The sequence below is a fragment of the Fusarium oxysporum genome, chromosome VII, assembly GCF_013085055.1.
Source record: "Fusarium oxysporum Fo47 chromosome VII, complete sequence".
Taxonomy (NCBI): domain Eukaryota; kingdom Fungi; phylum Ascomycota; class Sordariomycetes; order Hypocreales; family Nectriaceae; genus Fusarium; species Fusarium oxysporum.
In genome coordinates, this window is record NC_072846.1 from 2,838,049 (window position 1) to 2,850,215 (window position 12,167).

The 12,167-nt window shown below is 47.1% G+C and overlaps 1 protein-coding gene across 1 annotated transcript; it reads right to left on the bottom strand.

Moving 5' to 3' along the window:
* Positions 1-5,929: 5,929 nt before the first annotated feature.
* FOBCDRAFT_139112 (uncharacterized protein) lies at positions 5,930-6,984 on the bottom strand (the record flags this gene model as incomplete). Its single annotated transcript, XM_059608030.1, has 4 exons — positions 5,930-6,147; positions 6,193-6,661; positions 6,713-6,816; positions 6,909-6,984. 4 exons carry the CDS (start codon positions 6,982-6,984, stop codon positions 5,930-5,932), a joined length of 867 nt encoding a protein of 288 aa, XP_059465426.1.
* Between the last annotated feature and the right edge of the window lie 5,183 nt (positions 6,985-12,167).

Sequence of the window (12,167 nt, forward strand, 5' to 3'; positions counted from 1 at the left end):
GAAGGTCGTCTTATTCGGGTATCCAAAATACACTTTTGCGTCGCTGATGTAGGAGGAAGATTGAATTTAACAACCGGCTAAGAAGGCTGAGTTTGTAATGAGCTCGTAACCGCAGCTTTAGCGAACGATCTAGTACAAGAACTATCCTACAATGATGGAAGGTTGATGGTATTTCAATGCCGATGCTGGGTTGTCTTAGTAGGATTTGCTCATCCAACGATATGCCATCCCGATGGCAGGGGATTGCATGCAGAAGTCTACGGCTAAAGCGGCATTGCTGCAGTGAAGTGGCTGTGGACTATTATCTGCTGTTAGATTGGCGGCTGGGAATTGTTAGATACGCGAGTAGGGTTAATATCCAATTAAAATAGGGTTAATTTTCACACTTGAGGATCAATCTAGTCCCCAGGAGCTTCTGTCTCTGTTCTTCTTCTCTGTTCTGTCCTTTTAGGTGTTTTCCCCGCTACCCGGTATTGATATATCCGGGACCCACAAAATACATGTTTCTTTTATCGAGGCGCTATCACTAATCCAACAGGAATGGGCTCCACTTCCCTTACTGCAATATTATTCTTGTATCCAAAAGAGGGGTTTCACCCCTCTTTGACAGACTGATCAAAGAATCAAGTCGACGATCAATAACATCACAACATTCTGCTCCACACTTGGATACACTCACCCCATCGTATTCGTGCGTATCTAACATCTGCACGACCCACCAACCTCGCGGATCTTTTCCTCATTCGAACCCTAATAAATGTTTACGACTGAGTCATTAGACTAAAGACTAACATGTACGGAGGCAGCCGTCAAAAGTCCTTGCTAAAAGAAACTGTGGCTAGAGAGTGACACTAGCCACAGATACAGGGAGTATTTTCGTTTCTTGCATAAGCGCTATTCATTATCTCGCTACAGAGAAGATGGTAAAAGCTATAGAGCCTAGCTGGCCCTTACGTCCCTGTAACTACAGGGAATCTTCAGGGGAGGCCTCTATAGCTATCTTGGCTCTTTGTACCCTCTAGTAACTGACAAGGGTGGTTAATTGTGGAGTAAGTTTTCTTTGGGCAAGGACTATTGACGGCTGCCTCCGTAATTCTTGCACATCCCCTAACTCCAAAGGTCAAATGAATGTACAAGGGTCTCAGCTTTCAATATGGCCACAAATTTCGCTTGTTAACTCTGTTATCAAATAAGGCACAATTCAATTGCCAGCCATCAGAATATGCCGGCACAATCGCTGCTTGACCTTGAATACGAGGGAGGCAGCCCGATCAGACGGTCTTTGAATCCAAGATGGAGCCAAAGAATGCGCCTAGTGACGCACGTTTACGAAAACCCCCGGTTTACGCAATAGCCAATAAGATGTGCTTGTATTTTGACCGTAGAAACACATAATCTTCGAGCCCCAGGAACAAAAAGCTTCTAATGGAGTGAATTAGTAAGCCGTTCTGACGCTAAACCTAAGTGGCTTTGTAGAGTGGGAATAACTTGCATCGGGAGCCCGAGATACTGTCTAACCTAAGCTAAAGAGGCTTATTCGTATTTCGTGACCGACACGGACACGGCTGAGCTGTTGGGCACTCTAGGCACGGTCACTTCAGTCCGTCTCTTTACCCACGCGAATGACGCACAAAAAGTATAAGGCAGGTATCAAAATTAGTAGCCCGTCACAGAATAAGGAGCCATGCTGTACGATCAACTGAACGAAGTGTCCAATCGTGTCGCGCTATATTCAGGCTATCGGAACGTATTGACGCACCATGCAAGTGGAAAAGACTTGTGTCATACAACTCATTGAACTGGTCTTTTGTTCTAGCTCTAGTTGCATCGTTCCTAGCTAAGCTACGCACATCATCCATTGCCCCTACCACGAAGTGTTTTGCATGGCGTCTTACCTGACAACAACTTGGAAACCTTCGAATCTTAAGCCTCTGCACTTGCATTGAACGTGCTTCTGAAAAGCTCCGCACTAGGTTTACATTTTTTTCAATAAGCTCATGGCGCTTTGGAGGTCTGCCACCGCCTTGCCTCAATCTAGCTGAGATTCGAGATTCTAGGGAGCCTTCTTAAGAAGACCGAGGGCTTTATCTGCAAGATAGAAAGCTCCTTGAAGAATTATATCATCTTAGACAACATTGCAACGGATTATGGCGACCTCATTGATGACTATCGCGGATCCCTCAAACAACACGTCTGTCCTTCCGGAGGACAAGACGATTGAATTTTAAGGCTGGTATAATTACAAGCAAGTTCATTAGAGTTGTCTGGGATTGGTATAGACGGCAATGAACCTCTGCTTTGTATCTCCTTGTCCCTGATGTAAAAGAATAGTGTGTCGAGCAATAATGATGAGCTCTTAGCAAGAAAGGACAGACCAGGAATAGTAATACCCCGAGTCGGTTGTAAGGCTGAAGGCGAACTCTTCCAGGTTAAAGTCTGCTGTAAAGATTGCTAATCACCAGAATGGCAAAATGAACAACAAGGCCGTTGTTAACATGTTGTGGGGAACAGCTTTACACGCACCTAACCACTACGGGTTATCGGTTATACATTGTAAGTGCTGAAACCATTCAAAATATGTATTATACACTAACGTACATGATAAGCGAGTGCCACAGACAAGTGAGTGTCACAAAAAACATCAGCGTTCAAGATGGAAATCACCACAAAACACAACAAAATTCCTAATCAGTTGACACTAATTGCTATACTCCTTCTCAGACACTGAAACAATAATCTGACATCTTCTTGCATTATGCCCGGTCTTACCACATACTCCACAGCGCCGAACATCCGGTCGCGCCGACCTTCCTTGACCACCAGTTTCCGAAGGTTCGCCCTCTACTTGCCCATCCCCACTCACCTGACCAATTGCTTGCCTGCCTTCCTCTACTGTCATTACCCCTCTTTTCTGTAGTCTGGTATTTTTTGTCCTCCGCCGGCGGCTTAGTATCTCATTTGCCTGTCGAAGGTCTTGGAGCTCAGCCCTCATTAATGCCATCTCATGCATATTTCCCTTCACTGCCTTAGTAAGAGACCTCATAGCTTCTATAATTGACTCTGGAGAGCTGCTATGCTGCCGTCTGATTCGTCTCTCAAGATACTCAGACTGAGACTAAGCCTCAAGCACCGTCTTAGGTGTCTTTGAAACCCAAGGGGTCGAGGGCCTGGCCTCCTCTCCGACCGGCGTTGGAGTCCATAGCTACACATCAAGCTTCGAGACCACACTTTCCGGGTCGAGAGGAACCAACCCAGCTCCCCTAAAAGCTGCCTTGATATTTCTTTCCGTCATGGTGGCTTAAAATGCCGCGTAAAAGGCCGGGAAAAACTCGACCTTGGAAACGTGAGTTATAGAGCATCAGATCAGATGCTCGATTTCTCGACCATAAGCCTTCTTCAGTAGGCTAAAGCACCCGACGTCAAGGGGCTGTAGTAGATGAGATGAATAAGGTGGCATACAGAGCGTGATGATCTTGTTCCCCTTACAATATCTCTCAAAGTCGACGGAGTGGTGACTTTCGTGGCCATCAAGGATTAGAAGACGATAGCGACTGTTCGATCGCTTAGCTGTATACCGATCAAAGTGTTTTAGCCATTCAAAACCCATCTCATTATCCATCCAGCCATTTTGGGTCGTGGTGATAGCCCAGTCGCCCGGCAGGTTACTTTCTCGATACCAGTTAGCGAGATGATACTGGCCCGCACCTACGATGAACGGCGCGATCGCTCGGCCTTCCGCGTTGATTACTTGAATGACAGTAATCCATTCCCGATTTCCAGGCTGCACTGATTTCGCCGTTCCACGCCTTTCTGCACCTGTAACAACCATGCCACTTGCAATAACGCCCATCATAAAGCCAGTCTCGTCAAAGTTGTAAATGTCATCTGATCAGATGCCATATTTCGCGATTGTGTTCTCTACGAGCCTGAACCAGTTGCGAACAACGGTCGGATCTTCACATTTGGCCCTCTGATAGTCATATCTGCGCTGAAAACGCGCCTTGAGTTCTGATTGTCGCTTGACGAAGTTGGAAGCCCAGCGCTTGCCGACGGGCGACGCGTCGCGGTCGGCGAGCAATCTATTGGCCATTTCTTCCGCACCACGCAGTCGCGGGGGAAACCCTCGCGCGTGTAGTTCTAGGATGAATTGAATTATAATCTGTTCCTCTAGATCAGACAGCCGGCGCGAATTAGGTATGGTCTCGCGTCGAGACTGTATGCCCTTCTGCCGGCGATGTAAGGTACGGTAGTGGACTTCATAGATCGCTGCGGCGCGTCGGATACTTAGTTTTGGGTTATTTTGGAGAGCTTGAAGAGCTAGAAGGATTCTAGCTTCGTCATTAGCTTGTGACATACTAGGTGGTCAACAATTGATTGATTAGATAGAGAGGATGCAGATCGAGGGATTTTTGTGACACTCGCTTATCATGTTCGTTAAATGACTTCATGCTTAGAAGTCTCCTCCGCAGAGGTATAAAGACACGGCATAACAGAGATCATGAAATAACTATCGACTTAGTCCTAGCTTCTAAAGAGCTTGCAGACGCAAGCATCAGATGCGGGGTACACGATATAAGCATGGATTGGATCATCGCACCACAGAGACGGCATACGATATCTCGGTTCTTACAGTGAAATAAGAACAAAGACTGCTTAAGAATACACTCTAGAAGGAGATTAATGATAGGATTATAGACACACTGAGAGATAGACGAGTAGGAAACACGGTGCAGCAGAAATCTAACAGGTTGATGTCAGCTATTCTCGTAGCAGTCCAAGCACTGACACTGAGAGCTAGAGCGTCGCCATATGCAAAGCGGTAGTAGACCATGACCTTACATAGCTGCGACATATATAAGAGGAATAGAGCTCGAGCCGCGAGGCGTGCAGGACAGAATGCTATAGATCTCGAAGATAGAGCAAAGACAGCAGTAAAGCAATATTATGATGCCACCCGACAACGCGAGAACAACAACTAGACGGAGTCTTTAGCGTATAAGGACAATATATAGAAAGTAGCTAAGTACATGAAGTCTGGGGACGATGTACCTTTTAGGAAAGTACGCCAGTTTGTAAGTACAGACGTAATAGTGATGGCCGATCATCGAGAACAAGCCGAAGAACTAATAGCCAAGTTCATCCCGCCATTGCCAGACGATATCGAAGACGAAGGGTCGAGGCAACAGAGAAATCCAGTAACGATGCCGAACCTGACTAGAGGAAGTGGAACGTCAACTGTGGGCAACAAAATCATGAAAGGCGACAAGAGAAGACGGACTACCAGCGATCGTCTGGAAGCAGGTCTGGCCGTCGGTGAAACACGACTCCTCGATAGCGTGTAGTACTTTAATGAGTTCTGGACTTACGAGGGAAACTTGACTAGCCCTCCTTACACTGAGGGCATCCGATTCGTCGTCGTTAGACAAATCCTATGCACAAGTGTTCAGAAGATGCGGGACATTCTTGAAGCCTCCACTTACAGTGCCCGTGAGAAGCAGCTAGTCTGGTGCCCCGTATCCATGTATAATATTCTTAGGGTCTCGTGCATTATTATAGGAGTAGGAGTGTAGGAGTAAAGGGCTTGTTACATTTTTGTTGATTCAAAATTTAGACGTTGGATGGGTGTTGGTCAGTTAGAAGTCGTTAGAAGTCGCTGCTAGTTTTCTTCTGAAGCTAAAATGTACCGAACTTGAGAGCAAAACATTAGTCATCTACTGATTTCCTTCTCACGGCAGAGTGATATTTCCATGTATCTCATTCAAATTGGGACTGCTGATTGCAATGAGAGCCCAGGAAGCCAAGGCGTGATTTTTGGATTTGAGAGTGCGTGAAAATGTGCATTTCCATCAATTAGATAACTGGCGCCTTTCACATCGTCTTACTGACATAGGGGGCAAGTTTACCTCATTCAATACTCATCTCTACCACCCTAGTAAGTAGCCGGAGTGACACTTAAGCGACCTCCATCTGTCAATACGCAATTACCGTTGCAATATGCCCCTGCACGAGACGCCAGGTATATCAAAGGACCCATGATGTCCTCTGGCGTGCCGGCTCGCTCGGCAGGAATCTGATCTAGAGGAAATGCACCCTCGACAGTTGGGTCATCACCTTTGATCAAGCTTGTTGTAAGATCAGTTGGAAACACTAAACTGTCAGTTCAGCGTTCTTCTAGTTGGTCGCAGTACTCACGTCCTGGACAAAGAACATTGGCACGGATCTTGTATGGCACCAGATAAGTGGCCAACACTTTAAGCATCATAGTTGTTGCAGCTTTGCTGGTTCCGTACGCAAAGCCAGCAGTGATCTTTCGGTTGAAGCTCCCGATACTGCTGGTCGCGATAAGCTGGCTTCTACCCCCTTGGTAGCCGGACTCGTTTCCCTTTTCGAGTAGGTGGAGGAACGCAATAGCCGTGTAGAAAACCGCAGTACAGTTGACATGATAGGTATTAGTAAATTCCTGCATGGGAATATCTAGAAGGGCATCTTGGACTTGGGCAATTGTCGCATTGGGTGGTACACTTCCAGAAGGACCGGCAATACCAGAATTGGCGACTAGAAGGTTGATGTATCCGACCTCGTTCTCAATTATCCTTGTTGCAGCCTTGAGGTTTTCGCGTTTTGTGACGTCGCATTGAATTGGAACCACATTATCCAAGCCCTACTGGCTGTCAGAGAACTGTGCGTCCATCTGCTGTGTCCTGTGACCTACGACTTCCTTAACAGCGTCTTCCAACACTTTCTGCCTCCGGCCAATGATGTAGACTTTCTTTGCACCATTTTCAGCTAAAGCTCGGGTCATGAATAATCCAAGTCCTAGATGTGCCAATCAGCTTTCACGACGTCCTTTAGATGGAAGATGCCCTTGCCAAGAACAATAGGCTTCTCTGTTCTTGGGACAGACATACCGCTACCACCACCTGTCACAACTGCCACAATCCCTCGAACATCGAAAAGGTTAATGGATTGTCTTGATTGGCTCATCTTCGTGCATGAGGCTGATCACACAATGCGCGATGTGAGGTGTATTGTTCGCAATTTCAAATTCTTGGGTTTAATAGATTACCATTAGGTCTAATCATGAGAAAGTCCAAACTTTCGACATATTTAAGTAGTTACTGTATGTGCTCGAAGTCCTGGCCCAATCGGTCAACAGTGGCGCGGTGAGTTGCCGAAACTGGCAAACCTGATGAGGAGATGGGGGCCCCGCTTTCAGACGCAGCCGCCTAGAGGCTTTTCGATGATAAACGAGGGAAGTCCTACCGAAAGAGTCGATGCCCCACCTGTTAATAAGACAGGAATAGTTTATTGCACTCTTTGCCTTGAGGGTGAAGTCCGATAAGTGTCAGATGGCTGTCATCATCACGGCCGCAGGGCGAATTCGAGCATTTTGTCGCTTCCCCAACACTTGCTAATCCGGATTAGTCGACACGAGCACATGAGTCCCGACGACGCAGAGTGACCTTGTGTAGGACTTCGAAGCTTTCGAGCTGGTAAGCGCCAGACGCCGGCGAGACTATACAGCAGTGGAGAGGTCGTGTATTCGAAGGGGCAAGTACAATAAGACATAACGAACGGGACAAGTAGCGCTGGACGCTGCTATGGAAACTCTGACACACAACACTTCGCACCCTCGATTTGCGTGGTTTATCAACTAACATCGGTCACCCAAAACCGGCCACCCGATTTTCTTACGAACCACCTCACTTATGATAACTTAATTAATTATACATCAACCAATTTTTATCGTATGAACTTCATTTCAACGCCAATAGAATCAGAATGCCTGAATAGACTGAGAGAGACATGACCGCAGCGCTGGAGGACATGAAAAAGAGGTTTTCTATCAACAAAGCCGCGTAACGTAACGGGGTCAACCGTTCAACGCACCAAGAGCGCGTCAAAGGAAGTGCAACACCAAGAGTTGCTCAAAAAACGCGTCAAAAGCTCTTTGAGGATCAGGAAAGAAAGCTACGGGACTGGATAATTCTTCAGGATGAACTTGGCTGCCCAGTATCACATAAACAAGTCAGATCTTTCCCTAGTAAGATTGCTGTACGCAACGGTTTCCAGATGGCGTCGAAAAAAACTGGCTGCAGTCGTTTTTAGGTCGGTATAAAGATATAAAGACTTTAAAAGGCAAGAAAATAGATATCGATCGATATAACGGAGCATCCACTGAACTTATTAAGGCGTTCTTTGTGCTATTAATGATGCCCGCGATACGGAAAGTCAAGCAGAAGAACCGTTACAACGTCGACGAAGTCGGAATGATGGAAGGAATAGAACTGAACGGTCTAGTCCTCGGTCCTTCAGAGAAGAAAGCAGCACTTTTGAAACAGCCTACTGTACCAATTACCACTGGTAATGACATCCATTACCAGTTTTTGTGGCCCGTGCACCTTCCTCTTTTAGGTTTTTGGAGATTTGGGTCGCAATACAAGAATATTTGGTCCGTGCGCCCTCTCCAACTTCCAAGGCGGTCAATAGGCGGACGGGTACCCGTCCTTCTAAAATGGGACGGGTCCCGTCCCAATTTCCATATTTGGCATAGTGTTCTCCGCTATCGGATCGTCAGTATCATCACCCTTCCCCTTGCAAGATCCAGTTCAAGATTCAACTACGCATCTGAGGTACGATGGTCCACGAGCAATCCACCATGTTGAGACCGTGTGACTAAGTTGGTCCGGTCTGCTGGTAGCTGGGATGTGGATACTATGTCAGGAGCTGTGCTCTTCTCGGATATATGTAACTTAGAATGAACAACAATACAATCAACCCATTTTGCTTTATTACACCAAAGATACGTCACGTTAAGAGATGATTGGTAGAAGGCCCAGCCACCGGGAACCTCACTAGGTAATCGCCAGTATAGAAGAGCAATGGGCCTGCCTTTAGGGTACCCAAAAGCAAGCTACAGCTGGTGCCTTGATTACAAGCAGATGGGGAGGTGCTGCACCACCTCGACGGGTCTAAGAGAGTGGACTAAAGAAGAGATGATGGCTTATTTAGACTGGGACAAAGCAGAGGCTGATCGCATCGAAGCACAAGTAGCTGAGGAGACCGAGAACGGACGACTGTTTACAAGCAGAAGAGGCATGAGCGAGCTTTGGGAGATGGCTCAGCGGGATATTGATGAACAAGAAGCCTTGTATTCTGCCGCGGAACAGGAAGAAAGTTGTATTGTAGTTCAGCCCTAGTTCTAGTAGAGTTTAGAGTGGATGTATCACTTGAATACATCAAGGTTGTTCAAATCAAAGTTATCGACTTGCTTTGAAAAAAAACATAGCAGGTTAATGGGACTTCAAGTAAAACCACTCGAGATAGTGGAATTGCACAGCGGGAGGCAATCCGATAGCGGAGAGGGCTAGACTGAGTATGGCAATTGGGACGGGACCCGTCCCATTTTAGAAGGACGGGTACCCGTCCGCCTATTAGCCGCCAACTTCCAAGGACACCTGGCGCTGATTCCCTGTCACCGCAAATAGGAAGCGTCTTTCGGGTTGTAAAAGGATGCGCCAGAAACTCAATTGTAATAAATATAATTTGGGAGATTTGGCGCCGTGTCTCCTATTCACATAATCCTATCAGACCTAAAAACCACATGCCAGTATTTATTCCACTTGGCGTCCTTGATCAGCGCTTTTTTACTTGCGTACCCTACCCATCCAGGACCACCTAATGGATAACCCCACCTAATGGATAACCAAAATTTCGTTCCGCCCATACAAAATCCAAATTTTCAATTGCACCGTACTCGGCCAGGAATAGAGGTACTTGCAAAGTAAGACCTGTACTATATTGCTTTTTTCAAAGAATTTCCATATCGGTTTGAAATTTCCCCGTTCCGCCTCGTGGCCTGGTTCCATAGCCCTTTGATTTTTTTTGCATTTTACCTCATGTACCCTAGGTGACTCCATCTATTCAAGCCGACTTTTCACCTAATTTACTCTGCAGAACTCCCCCCCGAATGATTCATCGTAACTATACCGAAGATGACGTAGCTGAAGCTATATTAGATATCACTGATAGAGGCCTCTCACAGAATGAGGCGGCTCAGAAACGTGGAGTGCCTCAGTCGACCCTTTCTGGACGACTTTCCGGTCAAGCGAGCAGAAATGAACGTATCCAGGCCCACCAGCGTATTTCCAAGAGCCAAGAGGAGACCCTCATTCGTTGGGTGTTGCGACAAGAGTCTCTGGGCTATGCTCTCTCGCACAGCCAGCTCCGTGCCTGTGTCGAGGCCACCCTCAAACAACAAGGCGATAACAAGCCCCTGGGCAAGCACTGGACCACCAGGTTTGTGAAGCGTCACCTACAACTATCTACCAAGCTTGGAAAACGCCAGGAAGCCGCCAGATTCGACGGATTTACTCCGAAGGCGGTCAATTGGTACTTCGATATTCGGGAGACAGAATACGGCTGGATCAAGCCTGAGAACACGGTTAACGTCAACGAGGGCGGCATAATGGCGAGTTTCGGTAAGCCTTCTACAAGTACCCTATGGGTTTCCATAGGTTATAACTAATTAGTTATCCATGAGGCCTGGACAGCCTCGTAATCGGGAGCTCTGACCCGAAGAAGAAGGCGATGTTGAAAGGCGTCCAGTCACGCACTTGGACCTCGTTTATTGAGGCTGTCACCGCAACTGGTCGCGCTTTAAAGCCGGGCATTATCTTTAAAGGAAAAGAGCTACAAAAGCAGTGGTTTCTTAACGAATTCGAATTGATAGCGGACTGGCACTACATCACATCCCCGAACGGCTGGACCGACAACCATATAGCTCTCGAGTGGTTGAAAGACGTCTATCTACCTCAAACAGAGCCTCGTGATGCATCGGATGCGAGACTCATTATCCTTGACGGTCACGGAAGCCATGCACAGGTGAGCATTTCGGGGTTTTCGCCGCGGAGTCGTCCGCTATAAGATTGCTGACTAGCATCCAGGATGAGTGGATGGCCACGTGCTTTCTGAACAACGTCTACTGCTGTTACCTACCGGCACATTGTTCCCATGGTCTACAACCGTTAGACAATGGAATTTTTAATGTCATCAAAGGTGCGTATCGGAAAGAACTCTAAAAGCTGGCTAGTTTGACCGATTCTGCGCCGGTTGACAAAGTCAACTTTATTCGGGCATACGCGAAAGCCAGAGAGGCAGGCATGATGAAAGAGATTATCTTATCCGGTTGGAGATTTACTGGAAATTGGCCTATAAACCGTCACAAGGCTCTAACGCATCCTGAAATTCAACCGGACAAAGAAAAAGTGGTGGAACGGTTCAAGACGCCGAGCCCTCCTCAGTTGCACTCAGATGATACGCCGAAAACGAGCCGCCAGGTGAGAGAGTTGGCCAAACACCGCAGTCGTCCGACCAGGCGGAAGTACAGTAAGATCGCCAAGGGGTTGGAAACTTTAGAGATGAAGGTGGCCGTTCAGAATGCGCGGATTACGGGCCTCGAGGAGCAGATGGCCCAGGTGCGGCGAGGGAAGAAAAGAAAGGCGGTACCGAACCCGAACCGACGATTCATGGCTCTGGCGGAGACTCTAGCAGCTGGAGAAGCTCTTCCTGACTTAAAGGAAGCAGAAATAGAGTTGGATGTGGACGAGGAGGCCGAGTCGGTGATTGAGGTGGGTGTCAGGTCAGAGGATGAAAGTGACGACTTTAGGGTCGTAACAAAGCACAGCCAGCGCACACGGAGCGGTCGGGAGGTCAAAAAACCGCGCAGAGAATAAAATTTCATCAATTTTATGGAGTTTCTCTCTAAAGCTTCGCTTTTTAACTGACGAGCTGGCGTTCTGTGCATGTATCAAAATTTGGATTTTATGTGGGCGGAGCGAAATTTTGGTTATCCATTAGGTGGGGTTATCCATTAGGTGGTCCTGGATGGTAAATTAAAACAACGGCAGTTGCGAATCACACAAAATTCCATAGGACTTATCACATGGTGCAGGTCCACAGAATATGACAAATCAGTCAGGGCGTCGCAAGTGGATATCTTCAGGGGTACTGACTTTTAAACGAGCGTTCATTGGCTCATGAGCAAGCAGCAGGGATATCGCGCATTTTAAACGATTTTTGATTCGTTGCTTTGAAGCAGAGTGGAAGGCACTCTTCGATGGCCACCTACCCTATATGCTCTTCAGGATCATCTTTTTTGCTCGTTC